The 24,261-nt window shown below is 39.8% G+C and overlaps 1 protein-coding gene across 4 annotated transcripts in view; it reads right to left on the bottom strand.

Moving 5' to 3' along the window:
• Ash1l (ASH1 like histone lysine methyltransferase) overlaps positions 1 to 24,261 on the bottom strand; it is a 118,408-nt gene that overhangs the window by 40,851 nt on the left and 53,296 nt on the right. For all 4 annotated transcript variants that reach the window (XM_021637698.2, XM_060377728.1, XM_021637697.2 and 1 more), the window contains 3 exons: positions 17,639 to 18,377; positions 7,871 to 8,050; positions 4,881 to 4,975 (listed from right to left, as the gene is read on the bottom strand). In XM_021637698.2, the coding sequence (XP_021493373.2) occupies positions 4,881 to 4,975; positions 7,871 to 8,050; positions 17,639 to 18,377 (1,014 nt within the window). The remainder of the gene's footprint in view (positions 1 to 4,880; positions 4,976 to 7,870; positions 8,051 to 17,638; positions 18,378 to 24,261) is intronic.

Here is a 24,261-nt window from a genome sequence, read left to right as displayed (position 1 = left end):
TAGTCTGAATGGGGGAAGAGGGAACAAGAGAGACCAAGCAGTGGGGCTGGGGAGATGACTAAGTGGCTAAGTCTGCGTACTGCTTTCAAGAGCTGCTGAGTTTGGCTCTCAGCATCTACACAGGGCGGCTCACAATGGCCTGGAACTCCAGTTCCACAGGATCTGATAGCCTTTTATGGTTGAACATACTTAAATTCAGACTCAAACACACATAATTAAAAATAAAATAAAAGGTCTTAAAAGAAAAGTGTATCCACTTTAGTCCCAACAGTCAAGAAGCAGAGGCAGAGGCAGAGGCACAGGCAGGCTGATAATCCTTGAGTTCTGAGGCCAGTCTGGTTTACAAAATGAGTTCCAGGACAGCCAGGGCTACACAAGCAGGGGTGGGGTAGGGAAGTACATGTGAATTTAAGATCCTATTAACATTTTCCTCTACCTTGAACTACTACTTACTTACTTACTTTATTTATTTATTTTTTCCCTGTGTGAAGCCCTGGCTGTCCTTGAACTCACAGATTCGCTTACCTCTGCCTCCCAAGTGCTGGGACTAAAGGCATACACCACTACTGCCCAGCCCAGCTCTTGGTCTTAAGAAGTTTTTTTTCTTTTTTCTTTTCTTTTTTGGAGACAGGGGGTCTTCCTATGTTATGTAGTCCTGGCTGTCCTGGAACTTATTATGTAGACCAGGTTGGCCTTGAACTCACATAAATTTGTCCACCTCTACTTCCTGAGTGCTGGGATTAAAGGATGAGCTACTATGCCTGGCTTTACTCTTGTTTGTTTTCTGAGAAAGAAAGAACAAAGTTTTTTATGAGAAGAGTTGAGTCTATTATTTGCCAGCAAAACATATTTTATCTAGAAAATGTAAGTAGAGACAGAAAGATTCTGAACTTTAAAAAAAAAAAATGTTTTCCTCACAGGTAAGGATCCATTCACATCTACTCAAAAACTGACCCCCAAACCAGAACTCTGCTCACAGGCCCCTTCTCACATTTTCATAGATAGGACCAAGTCTCCAGGGCTGAAGCAAGGCTTCACATTCCTCTCTGTCTAATGCATGCAATGATGACAACTGGAGTAAAAAGATGTGTCTGTGTGACTGCTGGAAGTGTTAAAATTACCTAAATGGAAGACTTTCCATTACAACCTGGGTATGAACTGAGTCATTAAAAACTGGGAAATGAAGTGGATGCTGTTCATATCACTCAAGCTCAAGGACTGCACTCTTGCTTTTGAACTATGTAACATGTGTTCAACTTTTTCTTAGGCAGCAAAATCTACAGCAGTCAGAATGGAATACAATTCCTCTCAATACAGACGGAAAGCAAAGTGGTGATGATGGCTCAACTGAAATGGAGTCAGAGCAGAATAGAGAGAAAGCCTTAGTAAAGCCCTGGATGTTCAGGGACCAGAGGTAAGTCAAAGTACATTAAATTAGCAATGATTGCGGCACTCGCCTTTTATCTCTTTAATCTCTTGGGAGGCAGAGGCAGACAATATTCCTACTGAGTTCCAGTTCAGCCAGAACTAGATAGTGAGTATCTCAAAACAAGCAAAGAAAAAACAATGGTCACAGGTCATCTTTGTCTGGGGGATAGAGATGGCTCAGCAGCTAAGAAAGAACACTTATTGTTCTTCCAGAAGCTTCAGGTTTGGTTCCAAGAACCACTATCAGGTATTACAAAACCTCCTGTAACTCTAGTTTCAAGAGATCTAATGTCCCTTGGCTTCCACTGGCACCTTACGCAAGGGGTTCACATAAACCCACAAAGATACCCATACAACTATAAATAATTAAAATTAGGTAAATAGAGATGTGGTTGCCTTAATGAAGGGCCGTAGGTCAGATCTGCACTAGGGTAAATGAGGATATGGTTCATTTGAAAGCACCACCTAGAAGTTGGAATAAAAGGCACTGAGGACGTTTTTGCAGGGCTGAATACAGTAGATATTACTACCATTATAGCCTTAAATGCAGTGGTTCTCAACCTTCCTAATGCTGTGACCCTTTAATACAGGTCCTCATGCCGTGGTGCCCCCCAACCATAAAATTACTTCATTGCTAATTTATAACTATAACTTTGCTGTTGTTATGAATTGCAACATAAATATTTACGAGAAATTGGAATAAGGACCATTCATGTAAGGTCTTGGCCAAGAATTTGGCTGGAATCTTAATTCTATCTGATCTAAGAATCTGAGGAAGCTGAATTTTAAATAGTAGTAAACTGAATTTGCTTGATGGAGCAAATTTCAAGGCAGGAGAGAATTGTACTGGTGTTGAGAAAGCAACTACAACTGGTCAAGAGGTTGGCACCACTGTAGTGAAGGCTCCTGTGCTCTACTGGGACAATAGCACAGGTGTCCTGAGGGCAAACCCCATCTGTCTAAAGGCTACACCCTGTAAAGATCCAAGCACATTTGAAGGAAGACAGCCTGAAATGAAACAGAGACAGCTGCTGAAGGGATTCCTTGTTCCCCAAAGCAGCTGCCCAGGGCTGGTGAGACGGCTCAAATGGGAAAACATGCTTCTGTAAACCAAATGACCAGAGTTTGATCCCTGGGACTAATATAAATATGGAGAGAACCAACCCTACAAAGTTGTCCTTTGACCTCCATATACATGCTGTGGGATGAACTTCCTTCACCTTGCCTCCCAAGACACACACATTTTGAAAACCAGTAAAAAGGGATTGGAGGGATGGCTTAGTGGCAGAGGACCCTAGTTCGATTCCTAGCACCCACATGTTAGCTCACAATCATCTGTAGCTTCAGTACCAGGGAAATCTGATGCCTTCTGGGCCCCACAGGCACCAGACATGCACTCAGTGCAAAGATACAAAACACTCAGGCACATAAAAACTACAGATGCTGGCCTAAGGGGGCCAGGTTAGATGCCAAGACGGTAGAAGACTTAAGCAGTGTTTCTCATTTTGTTACTGGTTTTGGGGTTAAGAAAGATGTTAAGATTGAAGGGGTCATGGAGTTTTCTGTGTGATTTCAGAGAGCAGCTTTGACAAGGAAATATATTGTAGGGTTGGCATTTTTGCAAGGAGGTCCTGGAAGTCCAGTGCTTTAAGCTGTGAAGGTGAAGCCTACATTGAAATGGAGACTCCAGGAAATTGGCAATACTAGGACCATGGGATGTCCACCCTGGAGAGAAGTTGGCATAGAATGGAGCCAGCCCAGAAAAGAATCTAAGCATGCTGTTTGTAGTAGAGGTGAGGGATTGGTGCCACCCATCCTTCGTTGCCCAGTTAATTATATTATGAACCCCAAATGACATACATGGAATTGTAAGATTGATTGTTTGCTCTGCTAGATTTTTATTTTGCTTTGTTTGTTTGTTCCTTGAGTTCCTTTCTTTTAAAACAGGAATGTGCTGTTAATGTTGGAAATATGTATATGTAACTTGTTTTCTACTTTATTGGAGCTCATAGCTAAGAAAACTGATTTTTTTTTTTTTGAGATGAAGTCTCTTCCCAAGTGCTGGGAATAAAGGCATGTGTCATCATGCCTGGTTAGAAACTGATTTTTAATGTGCTACAAAATTTTAAAACTTTGTGGACTTCTAAAGTTGAACATTCAGTATTTTACATTATAACATGGTAATGAACCTAAGGGCAAAAGAGATAGTGAGGCATGTACAGATGTCAAGTTGACAAGTGGCAGAGTTATGACACTAGTGCTCATTTTCAGCCTGATAGAATGAACAATCACCTGAGAGATAGGCCCTGGGAGATTATCTTGATCATAGTAATTTAATGTAGGAAGAACAATCATAACTGTGGTTGAAACTATTTCCTAAACAAGGGATTCTGGACTATACAGAATGAGAGAAAGCAAGCTGAGCAATGACAAGCACTCCCCTCCATGTGCTTCCTGACTGGAGCATAATGGCAGCTGGCATGAGCTCCTGCTGCCCTGACTTCTTGGCACTGATGGACTGAGGCCATGACAGGAACCGAGCCAGAACAATCCTTCCTCTTTCGTGCTGCTTTTCTGAGGGTATTTATCCCAGCAGCAGAAAAAGAAACTAAGAGAACCTGCCATTCCTTACCCTGATCACAGATCCTTTCCTTGGAGCCAGATACAGTAATTAATTTCTAAGAAGTAAGGTTGGGAGTGGTGTGTACACATATCACCACAACTCGGAGAGAGTTCAATGTAATATGTATCAAGTTGAAGCTGGTCTACATTATATAAGATTATTTCTTGTTTGTTTCCAAGACAGAGTTTCTCTATGTAGCTCTGGCTGTCCTGGCACTCTGTAGACCAGACCGGCCTCAAAAATCAAGGATCCACCTGCCTCTGTCCCCAAGTGTTAGGATTAAAGGTGTGTACCACGAATGCCCATCTAAGACTTTATCTTAAAAACAAAACAAAACAAAACAAAAAAACCCCACTACCAAACAAATAATAAAAAGTAAGATCTAAAGATTGTGCCTGATTAATTTCAGCTCAAAAGGTACCTCAGGAGAACTTACTCAAGATTCTCATTTTGAAGAAAATGAATAATGCACATTACTTAGATAATCCCTATTTTACAAACATGAAAACTAAGGTTGGTGTACATGGTCCCAGACAACCCAGGCTGAGGATGTCCCTGAGCTTCTGACCCTCCTGTCATCACCTTGAATGCCAAAATCACATGCATGTTCTCTACCTGGTTCATGTTGTACTGGGGATCCAATTCAGGCTTTATTCTTGTTAGGAATACATTCTACCAACTGAACTAAATCTCCATATCGAGAATTCTTGGGACTATCTTATAAATAAATGGTAAAGAACTTGAATCCAGTAGAACAAAGAAAACAGGTACTTCCCCTAAATTCATAATATACAATTTCTTTAATAAATTATGTAGACTTATTACTCACCAACATGAATGGGTGCTGGGAATAAGCCATATTCATGTTCTCCTGGAGTATATTCCAGCTTCTCTTTCTTTAATTGGATTAATCGGCTCTTTGGGCTGTGATGAGAAAATGAATAAGAAAGAAAGTCAATTAGATTTATTCTTGAGGTCAAGTGAAAATAGATCACTCAATGGGTAAAGGCACTTGTCAGCAAGAGTGACAACCTGGGTTGGAACTCTGGGAAGTGTACAGTTGAAGAAGAGAATCAACTTCTGAATACTCTCCTTTGTCTTCATCAATGCATGTGTACCAGCCCCCTTTCAATAAAAAATGTAAAAAAAAAAAGTAATTTAAAAATGTACTAAAACCCCCCTGGAGTCAGAGAGAGGGCTTAGCGGTTAATAGCACTGCCTGCTCTCTAGAGGTCCTGAGTTTAGTTCCCAGCACCTAAAACTGCAGCTGGACAGGATCTGGGAACCTCCTCTGACCTCTGCAGGTACCTGGAAGCACCTGTAAATACATGTAAGTAAATAAATAATCTTAAAATTCAGAGAGTCCTTTTTAGAAGAAGTTAAGATTCTCTAACAATTTTACAAAAAGAACTTAAATTTGGGATCTACTTTATTTTATTGATTTAATAGCAGCCCCGGCTATCTAGGTAAGAAGGTCTGCAGCCCTGACTACCTAAATTCAATCCCTGGAGCTTAAGGTGGGAGGACAGAATTCACACCTCAAACTTGTTCTCTTTCCTCCACACCTGCACATGGTTACCTGCACTCATGCAGATAGATCATATAAAACAAAAACAAAACAAAACAAAACAAAACAAACAACAAAAAAAATTTACTCTGTATGTGCTTTGCTTGAATGAGCACAATGAGCACAGGTGTCAGCTGTATGCCTGGTGCTTGCAGAAGCCAGAAGTGGGCAGTGTATCTCCTGAAACTGGGTGCTGGGAACTGGACTCAGGTCTCTCTGTAAGATCAGCAAGTGCTAACCACTACAGCAAGTGCTAACTACTAGGCCATCTCTCCAGCCCTTTGAAGGTAGGGGTGTGTGTGTGTGTGTGTGTGTGTGTGTGTAGATCAGGCTGGCCTCGAATTCAGAGATCTACCTCTTTTTGCCTCCGAAGTTGAACATAATTTTAACACGGATTTCATTATGATTTACTATCAGTATGTCTTGGGTTAATATACTGTTTGGTCCAAAGTGGGCCTCCAAAATGGCAGTATTAGTGACGATATTCTAAACAAAAATCTAAACACAAACCTTCACAATTCTCAACAGGCAGGTCTCTGTTTACCAGGAAAAGGACTACTTCCCTTATTTCCCCGACCACAACGGCCAACTCCCTCAGGCAAGGGCATCTAAATTCTCAGTTATCAACACAGCTTGCACCCTGCTGACTATCATACAAAAGCGGAGTACATTCCTGGCAAGTTGCTGTTTTCTGCCCCCAGAGACAGTCTTAGCAGTTTGATCCCCAATAAACTCTCTACCCACAAAGTAGTCCGGTTTAGTGGCTTCACTGTGTTCTCTCTTACATATACTTATTTTACATGCATATATACCTGGAGCCAGGTAAATTTTTCTTGGATTAAAAAAAAAAAAAAAAAAAAAAAGAATGGAAAGAGCAAGTCTATGCTAGGTTCAGAATCCGTGGGTTTTAACACCTGCTCCTCCTTTCTCAACCTCCTGTAGTGCTTGGATTATAGACAAGCCCAGCCATGTCCAGTTTATGAGACAATACATATCAGATCTGGACTTCCAGAATAAGCAATTTACTAACGGAACTATAAACATGTTTTTGTTTTGGTCCCAGGTGTGGGATGTGTTACTGAATCAAATGGTCCACAGCAGCAGACTATTTGCCTCATTCCGGCTCTTAGAGGAGCTCTTTGCCAGCTGCAGATAGTCTGAATCTGAGGACTCTGGAGAGAGAATAAACGCTAGAGTCCAGAGAGTGGAGCGACAGAGAAACAACACTGCTCCTGCTTCCCCCTTGCTGCTCCCTGGTTGCTGTTGTGAGACAAGATGGAGATCTCCTGAAACAAGGACTGGACTGGCTTCAAGAAACCTGACAACTAACAAGCAGGAAGCAGCTAAGAGAATTGTGCCCCCCTCCAACTAACCCTTTCTCTCTCTTACCTGGTGTTGGGGTGTTAGAAGGGATTGGGGTGGAATAGGGAGAAAAAGATCAAAGAAACATAAATAATTAAAAATAAAAAAGTACCTAGAGAACTACACAGCCAGCCTAAAGCTTTCTAATCAGAGTACACACCTGTGATCTCAAGACAGAGCTGGGTGGCTGCTCTGGTCTATACAGCCAGTTCCAGACTTCATTGCAATAAAGTAACAAATGAGTACTTATCAAGTTTTATCAAGGAACTATACAGTTCTTCAAACAATGAAGGTCAATTTATTCATTTGAAAAATGATTTAATCAATGAAACTCAAAACATATTTATACTTACACAGACAATGCTATTTAACCCCTCCTCCTTTTCCCCATTTTTGTTTTGTTGAGAAGAGTCTTACCATGTAGCTGGAATTAACTATGTAAAGTCTTACTATGTAGCTGGAATTACCTATGTAAAGAATGATCCTTGAATAAGTGGTGGTCTTCCTGCCTCTGCTTCCAGAGTACTAGGATAACAGGTATACACTAATACACCTGGCATTCTTTCTTATTTTTAAACAACAACAAAAGGTACAATAAGAATCCAAACTACAGGATGGAACTTAGAAGAGAGACTAAACATCAAGAATGATAATTAAAACCCTATAACACAGTACAGCATTAATAGCCCAGCAAATGCTAAGGTACTTGGGAATGTTATATGTACAATATATACTACAGATATATAATGTATTATATATATAAATAATCATGCACATGTGCACACACATACAAATGTAATTTTTATAGTTATAAAAATATATTTTTATATAAAAATATGGGTGGATAAATAGGGAGTAGAAGATGTAAGTTTACAGTCACTACCACTTACTCTGTAGTTTTGTAAACATCAGAATACAGCCCAGCTCTCTGGTATTTCTTCTTTGGAGGACGTGGGGCCTTCTTTTCTCGTGGGATGAGAGCCAGCACAGGTTGCAATGTACGTTCAGGTTCAGAAGGTTCAGCCGGGGTTTCAAGAGGACTGGGAATGTCAAGTGGTGTTTCTATAAAGCTAGAAAAAAAGTTTGAAGATGTTATTGTGAAGAATAGAGGAGGAGGAAGAAGAAAATATATTATGTTTTTGATATAGTGTCTTGGCCTTGAACTTGGTATGTAGCCAATAATGGCCTTAAACTCCTCATTCTTGTGCCTCCCATTCCTAGGCACTCATGTTGAGGTCTACTTCTAATGCCAGAGTGAGGAGCTAGAGTACCTCAAAACTGCCTGTAACTCCAGCTACAGGGGATCCAACTCTTCTGTCCTACACAAGCATGAGCTCACCTGGCATACATTCATTCACACAAACATATATGTACATTAAAAAAATAAAGAAGGTTAGCTGGAAACACTGCTCAGTTCATAAAGCCTGTTTCATCTAAGCATGAGGAACTGAGTTTAATTCTCAGTAAAATAACAACAAAACTGTTTACCTCCAGCACTAGGAAGATGAGCAAAAACAAACACTAAAGATCCTGACACAGTATCAGTTTGGGACCTCAATGCTTCCCTTTCATAATTAGACAGGTTTTCCAAAATAAAAGTAAGTAAAGGAACATCAGAGATAAACAAACTGCAGATCAGTGGTTCTCAACCTTCCCAATGCTGTGACCCTTTAATATAGTTCCTCATGTTGTAGTGACCCCCAACCAATTATTTTGGTGCTACTATATAACTGCAATTTTGCTACTGTTATGAATTGTAATGTAGATATCTGATATGTGAACCTCAAAGGGGTTGTGACCCCTCAGGTTGAGAACCACTGCTGTAGATAAACTGCTGTAGATATATAGAGAATATTCCACCCAGAATATGCAATTTTCTCAGCAGTAAATGGGACTTCCTCAAAACCAACCACATCATAGGATACAGGTCAAGTCTCAACAAATACAAAAATATTGAAATAGTAATTTCTTGTGTCCTACCAGGCCACAGAGTGATAAAACTACAAATCAATAGTAAGAGCAACTACAGAAACCACAAAAATATTTGGAGACTAAACAACACATTTTAATGAATGAACAGTGGGTCAAAAAAATCAGAGGAAATTAAAAAATTCCTGGAGACAAATTACAATAAAACACAACTTAACAGAACTTCTGTCATTTAGCCAAAGCAGTCCTAAAAAGAAAGTATATAGCAGCAAATGCTTATATTTCAAAATATGTAAGGGGGATTGAGACAAGGCTTAGCAGGTAAGTGCAATGGCTGTTTCAGGCTCACATGCCAGCATCCACATGATGGATAGCAACCATTTGTAACTCTAGTCCCATAGGGACTGACAGCTTCCCCATCTAGCCTATTGGGTACCAGGCACAAACATGCAGGTAAAAAACATCCATACATACAAAATAAAAAATTAATTTTTTGAGGTAGCAAACAATTTGATGACATGCCTCAAGGGGCTGGAAAACCTAAACACAGCAGACAGCAAGAAACAATAAAGAGAAGAAATTAATAAAATAGAGATTAAAAATAAAGAATCAGTTCATTGAAAAAGCTGAGACAGACAAATCCTTAGCTAATCTGACAGAGAGACAGAGAGAGAGAGAGAAGACATAAATTAATAAAAGAATGTCATTATGAAGACTCCAATGAAATAAAGAATGTTATTAGAGATTACTATGAAAATTAATAATCTGGTCAGGTCTGTAGTGACACATCTGTTTAATCCCAGAATTTGGGAAAGATGTAGGCTAATCTCTTGAGAGTTTGAGGCCAACCTGGTCTATATAATGAGTTCCCAGACAGCCACAACTACATAGGGAAAATATAAATAAATAAAATAAAGCTTACAAACTAAAAGGCTGGGTAACTGAGAAGTAACAGAAGAATTTCTAAGTGCATCTCTAGAACAGTTAAATACAGATAAGTAACTTAAAAGAAACCCATTATGAGCAATGCTATAGACACTGTAGTCACAAGTCTCCCTTCAACCAAGAAAAGCTCAAGACCAGTCACTGCTGCTCTATCAAACCTTCAAAAGAGACTGCATACCAACTCCTAACTTGTTTTACATGGTACAAAGTCAATATATATTTTTTAAATGCCTCATATATAATATATGCCAACAATGGACTCTCAGAAATATAAATTAGGAAAATTATCTCATTCAAAGAACTCCAAGCCAGGCACGCATCTTTAATCACAACTCTTGGAAGGCAGAGGCAAGATAATCTCAGTGCATTTTAGGACAACCTGGTCTAAATAGTGAGTTTGAGGATAGCCAGCACTATGCTGTCTAAACAAACAAACACCTCCAAAGAAATTAAATATTTAGGAATGTATGTAAGAGAAGACTTTGTGCTGGATAGATTTATGTCAACCTGACACAAGCTAAAGTCATCTGAGAGGCGGAAACCTCAATTAAGAAGATGCCTTCAAGCTGGGGGCAGTGGTACATGCCTGTATTCCCAGGACTCAGGAAGGCAGAGGTAGGTGGATCTCTGAGTTTGAGGCCAGCCTGGTCTACAAAAGCAAGTCCAGGCCAGCTGGAGCTGCAGAGAGAAACTCTGTAAACGAAACAAAAAAATAAAACAAAAATAAAAATAATAGTTGTGATATGAGGGTTTGTGCCCAGTCTAAAATTGTATAAATATGTATACCATATTCAGCACATCCCTGCTCTGCTTTGTTTTGTTCTAAGGGAACAGATGGAGTTGACCTCAGGGAGAGGGAAGGTAGAGGGAAGAGACTGGGAAGAGTTAACTGTAGTCAGGATATAATGTGAGAGAAGAATAAGAAAGGAAAAAGAAAATCCCAGTGGTGGCAGAGCATTTAATCTTAGCACTCAGGAGGCAGAGGCAGGTGGATCTCTGCAAGTCTCAGGTCAGTTTGGTCTACAGAGTTAAGTTCCATTAACAGCCAGAGCTATACAGAGAAATCCTGTCTCAAACAAACACCCTCCCCCCCGCCAAAAAAAAAAAAGCCCCAACCAACCAAAAATGCCTCTGTAAGATCTGAGTGGGGCCAAGGGTGGAGGGCATTTTCTTAGTGACTGATGTGTGAGGGCCAAGTTCATTGCTGGTTGTGCCATCCCTGGGTGGTGGGTGGTGCTTTCTATTAGAAAGCAGGCTGAGCAAGTAAGCAAGCAGCACTCCTCCATGGCCTCTGCATCAACTCCTGCCTCCCGGTTTTGTCTTGATTGAGTTCCTGCCGTTAATGCTTTTGATGATGACATGGAACTGAATCTGAAGTCTCAGCATACATGAAGTACTCTTACTGAGGATAACTAGAAATTAATCTATCCCGTTACTGAGTATCTGAGACAGAGAAACATCCTACCCTGTTTGAGTTCCTCTCCTTACTTTCTTCAATGATGGACTACAGTGTGGAAGTGTAAGTCAAATAAACCCTTTCCTTCTCAAGTTGCTTTGGTCATGGTTTTTCATCTCAGCAATGATAACCCTAACGAAGATCTCTAAAATGAAAACTCGAGATATTGAAGAAGAAAATCAAAGAAGATATGAGATAGTGAAAGACCTTCCATGCTCTGAAATTGGCAGAACACTGGGAAAATGGCTATACTACCATTACTTAATTTACAAGTTTTAATAAAAATTGTGGTATCACATTTCACAGGTTTAGAAAAGAAATACAAGAATTTATATGGAACCAAAAAAGACCACAAATAGCCAAAACACTGCTGAGAAGAACAGTTTTGAAGGCATTTCGATACCTGGCCTCAAATTACACTATAGAGGTGTAGTAATAAAGAGCCTGGTGCTGCCATAAAACTAAAGGTAGACCAGTGGAATAAAAGAGAGAACCAAGAGACAAAATAAACAAGCTACACCCACTTAAGTAAACACAAGACACTGAAAAAATACAGCATATTCTAGAAATGATGCTGCCAAAAATGCTTATCTGCTGACACAGAATAAAATTAGACTGGTGTCTTTCATCTGGCACAAAAACAGAAAACAAACAAACAAACAAAACAACTTAAAATGTATCAAAGACCTTAATTTAAAACCTGGAGGACTGAAATGCCTAGAAAAGCTGTTCTCAAAATGCGGTTCATGATCCCTTGAGGTGGGGGGGAGGTATCCTGTATATCATTTCCATTATGATTCACAACAGTGGTAAAATTACAGCTATGAGGTAGCAAAAAAAAATAATTTTATGGTTGGAGGTCACCATAACATGAAGAACTGTATTAAAGGGTTGTAGCACGAACGTTGAAAACTACTGGTCTAGAAGAAAGCAAGGAACATTCTTTAAGACACTGGGCAGGCATAGCTTTCTGAATAGAACAAACATTGCACAGGAACTAGCCCCAAGACAAAGTTTATATACAGCAAATCAATTAGCAGAGGAAACAACCCACAGAATGTAAGAACATTTTTGCCAGCTATAGCAATTTAAAACTGTGAAATATTACTTTGCCTTAGTCAGAATGGCTATGATCAAGAAATTCTGACAAATGTCAAAGAGAAAGACAATTGTGGAGAAAAGACAAACCTTTATCACTGTTGGTGGGGTACAAATTAATAGTGGATGTAAGTTTGGAGATTCCTCAAAAAATAAAAATAAAAAAATAGAAAACAGGACTACAATATGACCCAGTTATTTTATTCCTGAGAACATACCCAGAAGGCTCCATATCCTACCATGGAGACAGCAGCACCTCAATGATTATTGCTGCTGTAGTCAATATAGCAAGGAAATAGAACCAACCTGGTTGTCTGTCAAGAAATGAATGGATAATAAAAACCTGGTACATATATAAAATGGAACACTATTAAGCATTAAAGAAAAATGTAATTACAAAATATTTAGAAAATTGGGCAACTTTGGAGTATACAGCATTAGCGTCATGTTCTTCCTCATATGTGGACCCTCGTCTGTAATACATGTGTTTATATGTATACAAATGTGCATGTAGTGCAGTGTGCCATGTTGAGAGGAGAAGAAGAAAGGGCGAACACAAAGTGATGAAAAAGGACTGAGGGCAGGCAATGAGCACACAGTTATGAAAGATGATACAAAAGTTAACAGTTTTTCTAGTTTTAGCTCTTACATTTTGTTATTCTGGGATTTTTTGGGGTGGTGGTGGGTAAATACATAAAAATATATTTGAGAGTGAGAGTGCAAAACCCCCTGGGTAGTGGTGGTGCACGCTTTTACTCCTGGCATTTGGGAGGCAAGGCAGGTGGGTGTCTGAGTTCAAGACCAGCCTGGACTACAAAGTGAGTTCTGACAGCCAGGGTTACCATGCCACCCACCCCTGAAAAAAAAAAAAAAAAAAGCTCCGCAGCTACTCTAACTGCATAGAAGGTTCACTGAAACATACAGATTTTGTGTGTTAATTTTGATGTATGATACTTTCTATCTGCAAGTTCTTCCAAAGGAGGGACACAACCAACAGTCTTCTCCAGTATGATGCCTGTGCACCACAATGCCAAGTCTCCCATGATAACCCTAAGGGTGCACTAGTCGCACAGTCACCTTGATGGTAACCAAGAGCTCTCTAATGAGACACAACAAGAAATCATGTCTGGCACTGGATACTCTAAGTATTTACCCTTTACCCATGGAAGTGTAGCTCTCGCCTGTCACCAAGGAAAGCTCTCTTTGCAACAGAAAGCGACTACTTATAGAAAGCCACAGCTGATCAAAATAAAAGAGTTATGGAGCCCAGTCATAAAGCATACATCTACAACACAAGTATTACACCTAATGCTCAGGGATCATCTGACTTCTTTCACTTGCATTACATCTTTTTAAACATTTATCTAGGGTCAGAAAGATGGCTAAGCAGGTAAAAACACCAGCTGGGGAAGCCTGATAACCTGACTTTGATTTCCATAAAGAGAACTGACTCTACAAAATTGCCCTATGACTTCTATATGAATGCTGTTATTGCACAAGCCCATGTGTACAACATACAACAGTAATAATTTTTTAGAAGTACTATTATTTAAAGCTAACTAATATGTCATTACATGTAAAACTGCCATTTTATTTAACCATTTATCTACAGATAAAACTTTGGTGTTTCTGTCTTTTGTCTAATATAACAATGCTTTTTTTTTTTTTTTTTCCATTTGGTTTTTTGAGACAGGGTTTCTCTCTGCATAATTTCCACTGTCCTGAACCTCACTCTGTAGACCAGGCTGGCTCGAACTCACAGAGATCCGCCTGCCTCTGTATCCTCAGGGCTGGGACTAAAGGTGTGCACCACCACTGTCTGGCTGTAAACAATGCATTATAAACATTAGTCTACTCTGCTTCTTTGACACTTACGGTATCTCCATATTCTCCAATACATTTCCATCTTTTATCCCTAATCAATATATTTAATATACACTATAATGGCCATGCAGTATTAGTACCTCTTTGTGATTTTATTATTCATGTTGAACATCTATTTTGTATATTCCCTCTGAGAAAATATCTATGCAGTTCCTTCGGCAATTCTCTGTGTTTTATTTTCTTTTTGAGTTTTAGAAATCTTTTATAGTCACTGATAGTTTATTCCAAAAATTTTTGGAATGTGTGTTCACTGACTTGATCATGCTCTTAAATGCAGAAAATACTTTGTGCATTAAAGAACACAAATTTTGATAAAAGCCAGGTATCTATATTTTTAGTTTCCAGAATTACTGGAAAATTCAATGTCAAATCTTTTGTCCAAATATAATTTTGAACCTATGATTAAGTCTTTGCTCTGCTTTTATTTGTTTGTTTTTGTTTTTCAAGACAGGGTTTCTCTGCGTAGCGTTTCCTGGACTCACTTTGTATACCAGGCTGGTCTCAAACTCACAGATATCAGCCTGCCTCTGCCTTTCCAAGTGCTGGGATTACAGGCATGCACCACTGAGCCCAGCTCAATTAAGCCCAGCTTTGGCCCACTTTTAGCTTTAAAAATATGATAAAAAGGTCCAATTACTTTTTACATACGAATATCCAGTTTTCTCATTAGCAACGCAATCAGTTCTCCAGGGAATGGCAATGTCATTCCTTTCCCTTCCGCTCTAGTATGAGTGATTAAACCCAGGGTCTTGTTTTTAAAATAAGGTCTCAAGTCTATGTAACCAACGCTAGCCTTGAACTCCAGATTCTCTTGATTCACCCTCCCAAATACCAACAGGCATGATCCATCATGCTCAGCTGATAGCATCTTTGTTAAAGTAATTAGATAATGACTTATTTCTGAACTTTTTCTTTTTTTTTTTTATTTCTGAACTTTTTCAATCTATCCCATCATTCTCCATGTCTGTCTATATTGTAGTTTTGCCCAGTGTAACTTTAAAAGCATAAATACTTCAGCTTCCTTCCCTTTCAATATTACTTCAGCTACCTGTCAGCCTTTGAAAAAGCTATGTGGATTTTAGAATGGATCATTCATCTATGATAGTATCCCAACATAGCTCAGGGTACTCAGGGTAGCCTAGAACTTAAGGCAATACTCTTCCTTCAGCCTCTTGATGTCTGAGATTACAGGCATATTTTACCAACCAAGCTGTATTTTCCAATTTTTGTAAAATGTAATTGGGATTTTGATGGACAGTTCCCTCAATCTGTAGAGAACATTGGAAAGTTATGACATCTGAAAGCTTTCCAAAACATCAACAAAGTCTGACTTCCATAACTCCCAAGCCATCTCTCTAGAGCCTCTTCCATTTTTCATGTATTTGTGTGTGGTGTATGTGTACATGAATGTTATTTTTTTGTGAATATGAGTATGTGTAGTTGTGAGGTTGATATGGGCAATCATCTAAAATTGCTTTTCTACCTCTCAGTCTAAACCAGAACACTCTGAAATTATGAAGGTAGCTTGCTGGCCAGCTTGCTCTGAGGATTCCTTTTTTTTTTTTTAACCTTCTCAAGACTGGGATTATAGGTGGGCTATCCAGCATTTCCATGGATTTCTGGGTATCTGAACTTTGGTTCTTATGCTTACGTGGCAAGCATGTTAAACCACGAGCCATGTCCCCAGACCCTATTATTAGATTTGTTTTGTTTTGTTTTTTGACGCAAGGTCTCATTCTGCAGCCCAGGCTGGCCTGGAACTCAGAACCACTCCTGTCAAAGTGCTGGGATTACAGTGTTGGTTCACCATTTCCAGCTTTGCTGTAGAATGTTTTTATTTTCATTAAAAATAACTTATTTTTAATTAATGTGCCCGCATATGTATAAGCACTGGATTTCCCCATAGCCTGAGTAACAGGCAGTTAATAATTTTTTTTAAAAATTGTGAATACAATTTAAATTTTGTCAAAATTTTCCTTTATCTATTAATATGATAATTTTCTTTTTAGCCTATTAATATGCATTTATTTCAAATGTTAAACAAGTTATGCATAAACAGAATATATCTCACTGGTAGGAGACTTATTGTTTTCACTGCTATCCTTACCAGCTCAATGTTTTCACTTCTATGTCTGAAATCGTATTTCATTTCCTTGCCAAAAAACAAATGTTTTCTGCTATCCTATCACATATATGAATTCTTCATAGCAGTAATGTATAAAGTCTTTTCATGGAAATGTATCAAAATCATGTTTGGAGCTTGACAGTAATGACTCAGAAAAAGGGTAGGTACTTAGCATGTGAGTGGAAAAGTCAGGACTAGGAAAAGGAAACAGACCTAAGAGAGTCTAATGGAGGACACCATAGTCAGTGAAATAAATCACAAAAACACACTGTATGATTTCATTGATAAGCAGTACTTAGAGTAGTCAAAGCCACAAAATAGCAAGCAGGATGTTAGTTTTTAGGGGGTTGGGAGGCAACCCTCTAAAACCCTCCTTAGTAGAGGGAGCTATGATGAGATTCTGTCTCAGCAATATCAAAACTATAGAGCAGAAAACAAAATAACACAAACACACACAGAGCAAGAGAGTAAGAGAACAAGAGTGGGGGAGGTAGACACAGGAATGAAGAGAGAGAGGAGGGACTTATTGATGGATTGAACCTGGGTATGGTGGCACATACTCATACCTGAGAGACAGAAGCAGGTTGACCTTTTTATGAGGTCAAAGCAAGCCTGGTCTACGTAAGTTATAGGCCAGCCAGGGCTATAAAGTAAGACAATGTCTCTAAAAAATAAAAAGTTTCTTTTGGTTGTATGTCACAATAGACTTTTAAATTCATTTCCTAAAGGTGCATTTTGTGTTTTGAATATTAAGCCCCTTTTACTTTTTACATGTAAAAATGCTTTTTGGTCATTTGTTTAAGAAAGGGACTAGCTATATTACGTGGCCTACAAATCAATGTTAGTATAGCTCAGACTGACCTTAAAATTCCAGATCGTTCTCCTTTAGCCTTGAATCACTGGTGTGCATGAGCACCTCACCCAAACCACTTTCACAGTAAAAAGCAGAAGGTTTTAAGATCTAGTTACATAGATATATCACAGTTTGGAGACACTTACGCTGGGGTTAGGGAGATAGCTTATCAGTAAAGATGCTTGCTGACAAGCCCAATGAGCCGAGTTTGATACCTGGGACCCACATTGTGGGAGAGACCCTATAGGTTGTCCTTGGGATTGCCTACACCTGCCATAACATGCATGCATATACACATAAAATAAATAATAAAATATAGAAGTTAGACTGCTCTTATTCATATCATAGTACCTTAAGAAAGAAATTACCTTTTATTGTTTTCTTGTTCTTCTTCCTCTGGTACTGTCTTCTGCTTTTTCCTAGCCTGTTCTTCTAACAGCCAATTTTTCCTCTTCAACCCTTTCTTATGTTCTGAATTAAGGTTCACACTCTGAACCACAGCCTCGATCACATCAGTAACTGTGTCTGGACTCAGGTGCAGTGCTACTTCTTCATCTTCATTCAATTCTGGGTTGACAAACTGGCCAGCCTGGAATGCTTGCAACGATACAACAGCTTGGAGGGGACATTTCCGAGGTCGACCTGGTCTGCGTTTCACAAAATTGTTTCCTGTCCTGGCCTGCCTTTGAAGTTTTTTGGCTTTTAAAATTTTATTGACATGATCCAGGTTTTTCTTGGTGGCCAAGATTTTGTCATAATTGCACATTTTCCGAGCCTGACGCTGCATAGCTTCAACTACACTTCTCTTGATATGATGAGGGGAACATCTACTTGTCAACTTTTCAGAAAGGAGTGGAATATTATTACTACCAGAGTCACTTGGGACTGCAGGCACTAGAAGACTGTCTGATTTACTTAGGGTCCGCTCTTTGCTGTAGCTATGGCCTGGACTGGAGGAAGGTGGTACAGACACAGTTGTAATTGAGTCATCAGTATTTTTCTCCACAGACTCTTGCTCATCATGTTGAACTATCCGCTGCAACAGACTGTCTACAGAATCGTCCATAGAAGCAACCAATCTGGGACTTCTGGAGGGAATTCCATTCACTAAAAGAGATAACACAGCACACACAGACAAAAAAATCGATCACTTCGTTATCTAAATTACTTCATCTCTATGCTTGTTTCTTAGCCTTTTGAGACAAGGTGGTACTTTGAAGCCCTTGCTAGCTTAGAATTCACTATGCAAATTCAACTGTGGCGACTAATCCTTGCCTCTGCCATCTGAGCGCCAGGATTATAGGTAATTTACCAGCTTTTAATAATTAAATTAAATCTTATTTTTGACTTATGCATGTGTGTGTGTGGCATGTGCATCCAGGTGCCCATGGAGGCCAGAAGAGGTAGTCAGGACCCCTGAAGTTGGTGAGCTGTCAGATATGGGTGCTGAAAAATGAACCCAAGTAACCTGGAGTGAAGTAAGAGTTTTAACCACCAACTCATCTCCCAGATCCTTCATTTACTTTAAGATGGGTCTTCTGGAGCTCAGACGGGCCTTGAGTCTACCATGCTTGATGTCATTCTAGTAGAGGATTATCTTGAATCCCTAATCCTCATGTCTATGTCCTCAAGTGCTGCAATTACAGTGTGTTCAATGCCTGGCTAGATGACTTTCTATACTGACAAGGATAAAGAAGTGGCTACACAGTTAAAGACTGGATAAAGATCTACACTTGTCTTTTCTTCCTGAATCCTGGGGATCAAATCCAGAGACTTGCCCATATCAGGCAAGTTTACACTTAGCTAAATCCTGAGCAAGATGGGTTCTTTCTCTTCCCTTGTCTAGCTTTTTCAAAAAGAGTGTGATTATAGTCTAGGCTAGCCTGGGGTTCACTATGTAAGGTTATCCTCCTCCCTTAGTCTCCTGAGTTCTGGAATTAATAAATCATGCCTACAGGGTTTGTTTGTTTATGTGTATCCAAATTTATATTTGTTGGGGGAAGGATTTAATCTTGCTGTTTCTTATGAGCTATCCATCTTATTTTTTTCATCTTATTATTTTTAATTGGAACCAAACAGGTATCAGTTTTAAGAAAAGTGAGTGTGCTAACCTACTGAATCAGTTCTCTAGCTCCAGGACTAAGGACTTTTAAAGGGTTAGAGACAGTTGGGATGAATATATTTTATATCTTGAAAGTACGTATTCAAGGGTTGGAAGTTACAGCATAAAAGTGGATATGTTTGACTGTCAAGATGACATGGGACAGTGCTCTGATGAGTCTCTCAATATGTCTCTAGGAGATTTATCTTTTTAAAAGAATTATTGCTTTTATTCTGCGTGTATGGTGTATGTGTTTGCGCACATCCTGGTACAGTGCATATGTGAAGGTTAGAGGACAACTTTCTGTCTTCAGTTCTTCCACGGTGATGTGGATTTGAGGCTGGACTCAGGTGTCAGGCCTCCAGAACATGTGCTAACCCACTGAGCCATCTCTTTAGCCCAATCTTGATTTAGTTAACTGAGGCGGGAAGACCCACCCGCGGTGAGTGGCATCCCTCTTCTATAAGGGATCCTAGACTGAGAAAGGAAACCAAAAAGCAGCTTAGGTTATCCCTCTCCATTTCCTGATTCTGGACATGATGTGACCAAAGGCTTCAAGCTCCTGCTGCCTTGACTTCCCCACCAAGATGGATGGTACCATAAACTCCTCTTAAGTTTCTTCTGGCAGGTCATTTTCAATCACAGGAAAGAAATTAAGACAGTCCCTAAACTTTTTTCCCCCCAAGACAGGGTTTCTATGTGTAGCCTTACTTATGCTGGACTAATAACTTTGTAGGCCAGGCTGGCCTCAAATTCACAGCAATCTGCCTGCCTCTGCCTCCCAAGTACTGGGATTAAAGGTATGGGCCACCACTGCCCAGTTCATAAATTACTATTAATATCCACAGGTTTCAGTTTTCTAATTGATTAATTTAAAATGTGGTATTAGCTGATATGCATGGTGGCTCATACCTGTAACCTCAGAATATAGGAGCCTGAGGGAGGATTGCCATAAACTTCAAGTCAGCATGAGCTACACAATGGGGACCAGGACAGCTGGCCATAACAAAACTGTCCAAAACCACTAAAATTAGTGCTAAATGGTTTAGGATGGATGAGTTTTAGCAGATAGAAAGCATTTGCTGATAACCCAAGTTGCAACCCTAGGGCCCACAGTGGAAGGAGAGAACCTCTCAAAGTTGTCCTCTGATGCCAGCCTGCATGCATGCACACACAAACACATTTTTAAAATAAAAGAATGGCATTAGAGCTAGAGTTCAGTGTACAGAGTGTCTGCTCACATGTAACAGGTTTAGGGAACAAACCCAGTACTTGAGAGAGGGGTAGAGGCTGGAGGATCAGATATTTAAGGGAACTTTGACTACACAGTGAGTCTGATTCCAATATCGACTACACGAGTCCCTATTCAAAAACAAACACAGGATAAAAGAAAATGCTATCATTTTACTTTTTTTGATAAGATTTATTTTACTTTTACTCATGTATTTGTGTGTCTATGTCATGGGCATATAGATGCTCTTTGAGACCAGAGAGGATGAAATGCTGGAAACAGAACTTGGGTCCTTTGAAAAGGCAAACAAGTACTTTTAACCACTAAGCCATCTATCTCTCTAGCCCAATTCCAGATATTTCTCTATCAAGTACTAGGAATCATAAAATCATCTATCTTATCAGGAAACAATTTTTCTAACATCCCAGTTAAAATCCACAAAATGAACAGTGTGGGAGGGTGAGGTGTGTAACTGGATCTCTGCTCCTCCCATGGGATCAATCTTTCATCATTCCCACACCTGGGAGGCAGATCAAGGACACCCTGGTCTACAGTATGTGCTCTAGGATGTCCTGTACATACAGCACATGTACCCAGAGCTACATAAAGAAACCTTGAAAAAGAAAAAAAGAAAAATAAGTCCTTGTCTATCCCACGGTCATGATGACTTTCTATGTGTTCTTCTGTGTTTTCTGGTTTTACAAATTTCAGAGAAAACTATTTCAAGTTAAAATTTCCATGGCCTTTTCTTTTCATAAAGCCAGCTAGTCAGTAGTTTTGTTAAAAAGCCTAATCTTTGTTAAAAAGACTTATCTTCAGGCTAGAGAGAGAGAGAGAGATGGTTCAGAGGTTAAGAGCACTGGATGCTCTTCCAGAGGACCTGAGTTCAATTCCCTGCAACCACATGGTGGCTAACAGCCACCTATAATGGGATCTGGTGCCCTCTTCTGGTGTGCAGGTGTACATGCAGACAGAATTTTGTATACATAATAAATAAACCTTAAAAAAAAAGTCGTATTAGAATATGTTTGTGAGGAATGAACTGGAAGGACAGGAGTGGTGGCTCTAACTGCAATCCTAGTACTTCTGAGGTGACACAGGGTTTCTTTTGATTTCTAGCCCAGGATGGGCTATATAATGTTCTAGACTAGCCCGACACTAGTAAAACCTTGTGTCTTAAAATAAACAGCTAACCAACCCATCCATAATACCAACTCCAAATGAATCAAAAGGCTATGTATAGAGCCACCCAGAGAGCTCAGGAGGTAAAGACACTTGCTGCCAGGCCTGATGATCTGAGTTACATCCCTGAGACCCACAAGGTGAAAAAGTATATCTGACTTCTATAAGTTGTCCTTGGACCTCTGTCCTGTGCACTTGGCACACAAATACAATAGATAGATAGATAGATAGATAGATAGATAGATATTTTTAAAAATAAGTATAAAAAGGAGCAACTATTTCTGGTCTTTTAACGGTTTCTTTTAAAAAACTGTATTTATTTATTGTAATTCAGATCATCAGGCTTGAAGACATATACCATTATCCAAAACACAAGCTCAAAGGCCCAGTTTCCAGACTTTCTGTTTCAGTAAGCCATATTGTATGCTTATAGTCCTGGAAGGAATGGAAACTCTTTTTTTTTTCTTTCTTAGAGACAAAGTTTCACTATGTAGACCTGGCTGGCCTTGAACTCATAGAGCTCTGGCTGCTTCTGTCTCTCAAGTGGTATCTTAGTTATTGTCCTACTGCTGTTAAGAGACACCAAAACTAAGGCAGCTTATAAAAGCAAGCATTTAATTGAGGACTTGATAAAAGTTTCAGTGGGTGAGTCCATATTTATTTTGTGGTAGGAAGCACAGCAGAAGGCAGGCATAACAGTTCAGAATTTACATGTTATCCAGAATATAGAGGCAGAGAGCAAAACAAACAGCCTACTGTGGTCTTTTGAAACCTAAAAGCCAATCTCCAGTGACACACCTCCTCCAATGAGGCCACACCTCCTAACCCTCACCAAATAATTCCAACAACTGGGAACAAAACATTCAAATATGAGCCCATAGGGACCATTGTCATTCAAACTATCACAAAAGGGGAAAAAAAACTTTGTGCCCTTCTGTTTGTCTATCTTTGCTATTAGGTTGCAGACAATTTTCCTTCACAGGAATCTCACCTAGGAAGAAGGAAATAGCGAGGGCCCTTGGACCAGCCAGCGAAGGAATTTTGTCTTCAGGAAAGTTTTCAGCAATGCCAACACCTTGCTGAAGCCCGGAGCCTAAAAGACTGCTTTCGTTCCGTTTTTGTTATTTGTGAGAGAGGGTCTCACTATGTAGACCTGGCTAAACTTACAGACATTTGCCTACCTCTCCCTCCTGAGTGCTGGGATTAGCAGTGTGCACTACAACGTTTAACTTGGGACTTTTAAGGTTTATCTTATGTCTGTGTTTTGCTTGTACATATGTCTATAACGTGGGTCCTGGGACTGGAGTCCATAACTGCAGTGAACCACAGTGAAGAGTCGTTTGGGTGCTGGGAGCCAAAGGCAGTCCCTCTGCAAGAGCAAGTGTCCCGAAGACAATGAACCATTTATGCAGGCTCAGGGCAGCAGTTTTTTTGTTTGTTTTATTATTATCATTTATTACAATTTATTCAATTTGTATCCCAGCTGTTGCCCCTCTCTCTTCTCTCCCTATGCTCTGTCCCTAATCTACAGGTCTGCCTCCCCTTCTGTTTAAGCCTAGCCTATCAGGTCTCATCAGGACTAGTTGCATTGTCTTCCCCAGGGGGAGGTGATCAGACAGACTGCCATTCCCTGAGTTCATGCTGCAAAGCCCCTGCTTCCCTTAGTAGGGAACCCACTTAAGAGACTGAGTCTATGGGCTACATCTGAGCCGGGATTTTAGGTCTTCTCCACGCATGGTCCTTGCTTGGGGTATCAGGGTAGCTTTTTGTGCACATACTTACTGTCTCTTTAAACCTGAACCTCATGTCAGGACTTGGATGACAGACTTACAGGAGGGAGGTCAATGGGTAGCTTTGTACCTCTCTTAAATATAGGGTCACAGACCAAATATTCCTTTTCTGCTTTTCTCTATTACTTGTTTAATAGGCCTTCTCGGAACAGGTGGTCAAGACTGACTTGTTAGGAAGCTGTTGAGGCCCAGGCTCTGACCAACACCTCTAGGAACAATCTGTCTGTCCTTTCACTAATATCACACTGTCTTTTTGTGGGAATGTATGCTATATGTATAAGTTTGTGTATACATGCACATGCTTGAAGGGGCCAGAGTTCAATGCTGGGCATCTTCCTCAATCTCCACTTTATTTTCTGAAACAGGGTGTTACACTGAAACTGGAACTCATCCAAAATTTGGCTACACTGGCTCCTATGATGAGTTCCAGGACCCCCCTGTCTCCACACTCCAGCACTCGAGTTACACATTGGCTCTCCCTGGCTTGTATGCTGAGGCACCAGCTCAGTTCTGTGTTTGTGCAGCAGGCACTTTACTCTCTGAGCTGTCTTCCCAGCCTATGCTTTACAGTAAGCCATGTACAAGTCTTCAAAATGTTTCTGAAAGAGCGAAACTGCTGATATTTTACATTTCTGTGTGTTTGTTTTTTACTGGTGAACCTAGCTAGAGTCTTATGCATGAGAAACA

This window comes from Meriones unguiculatus, chromosome 2 (genome assembly GCF_030254825.1).
Source record: "Meriones unguiculatus strain TT.TT164.6M chromosome 2, Bangor_MerUng_6.1, whole genome shotgun sequence".
Classification (NCBI taxonomy): Eukaryota; Metazoa; Chordata; class Mammalia; order Rodentia; family Muridae; genus Meriones; species Meriones unguiculatus.
The sequence above is the reverse complement of the archived record's forward strand: the minus strand, read 5'-3'. Positions and strand labels throughout refer to the sequence as shown.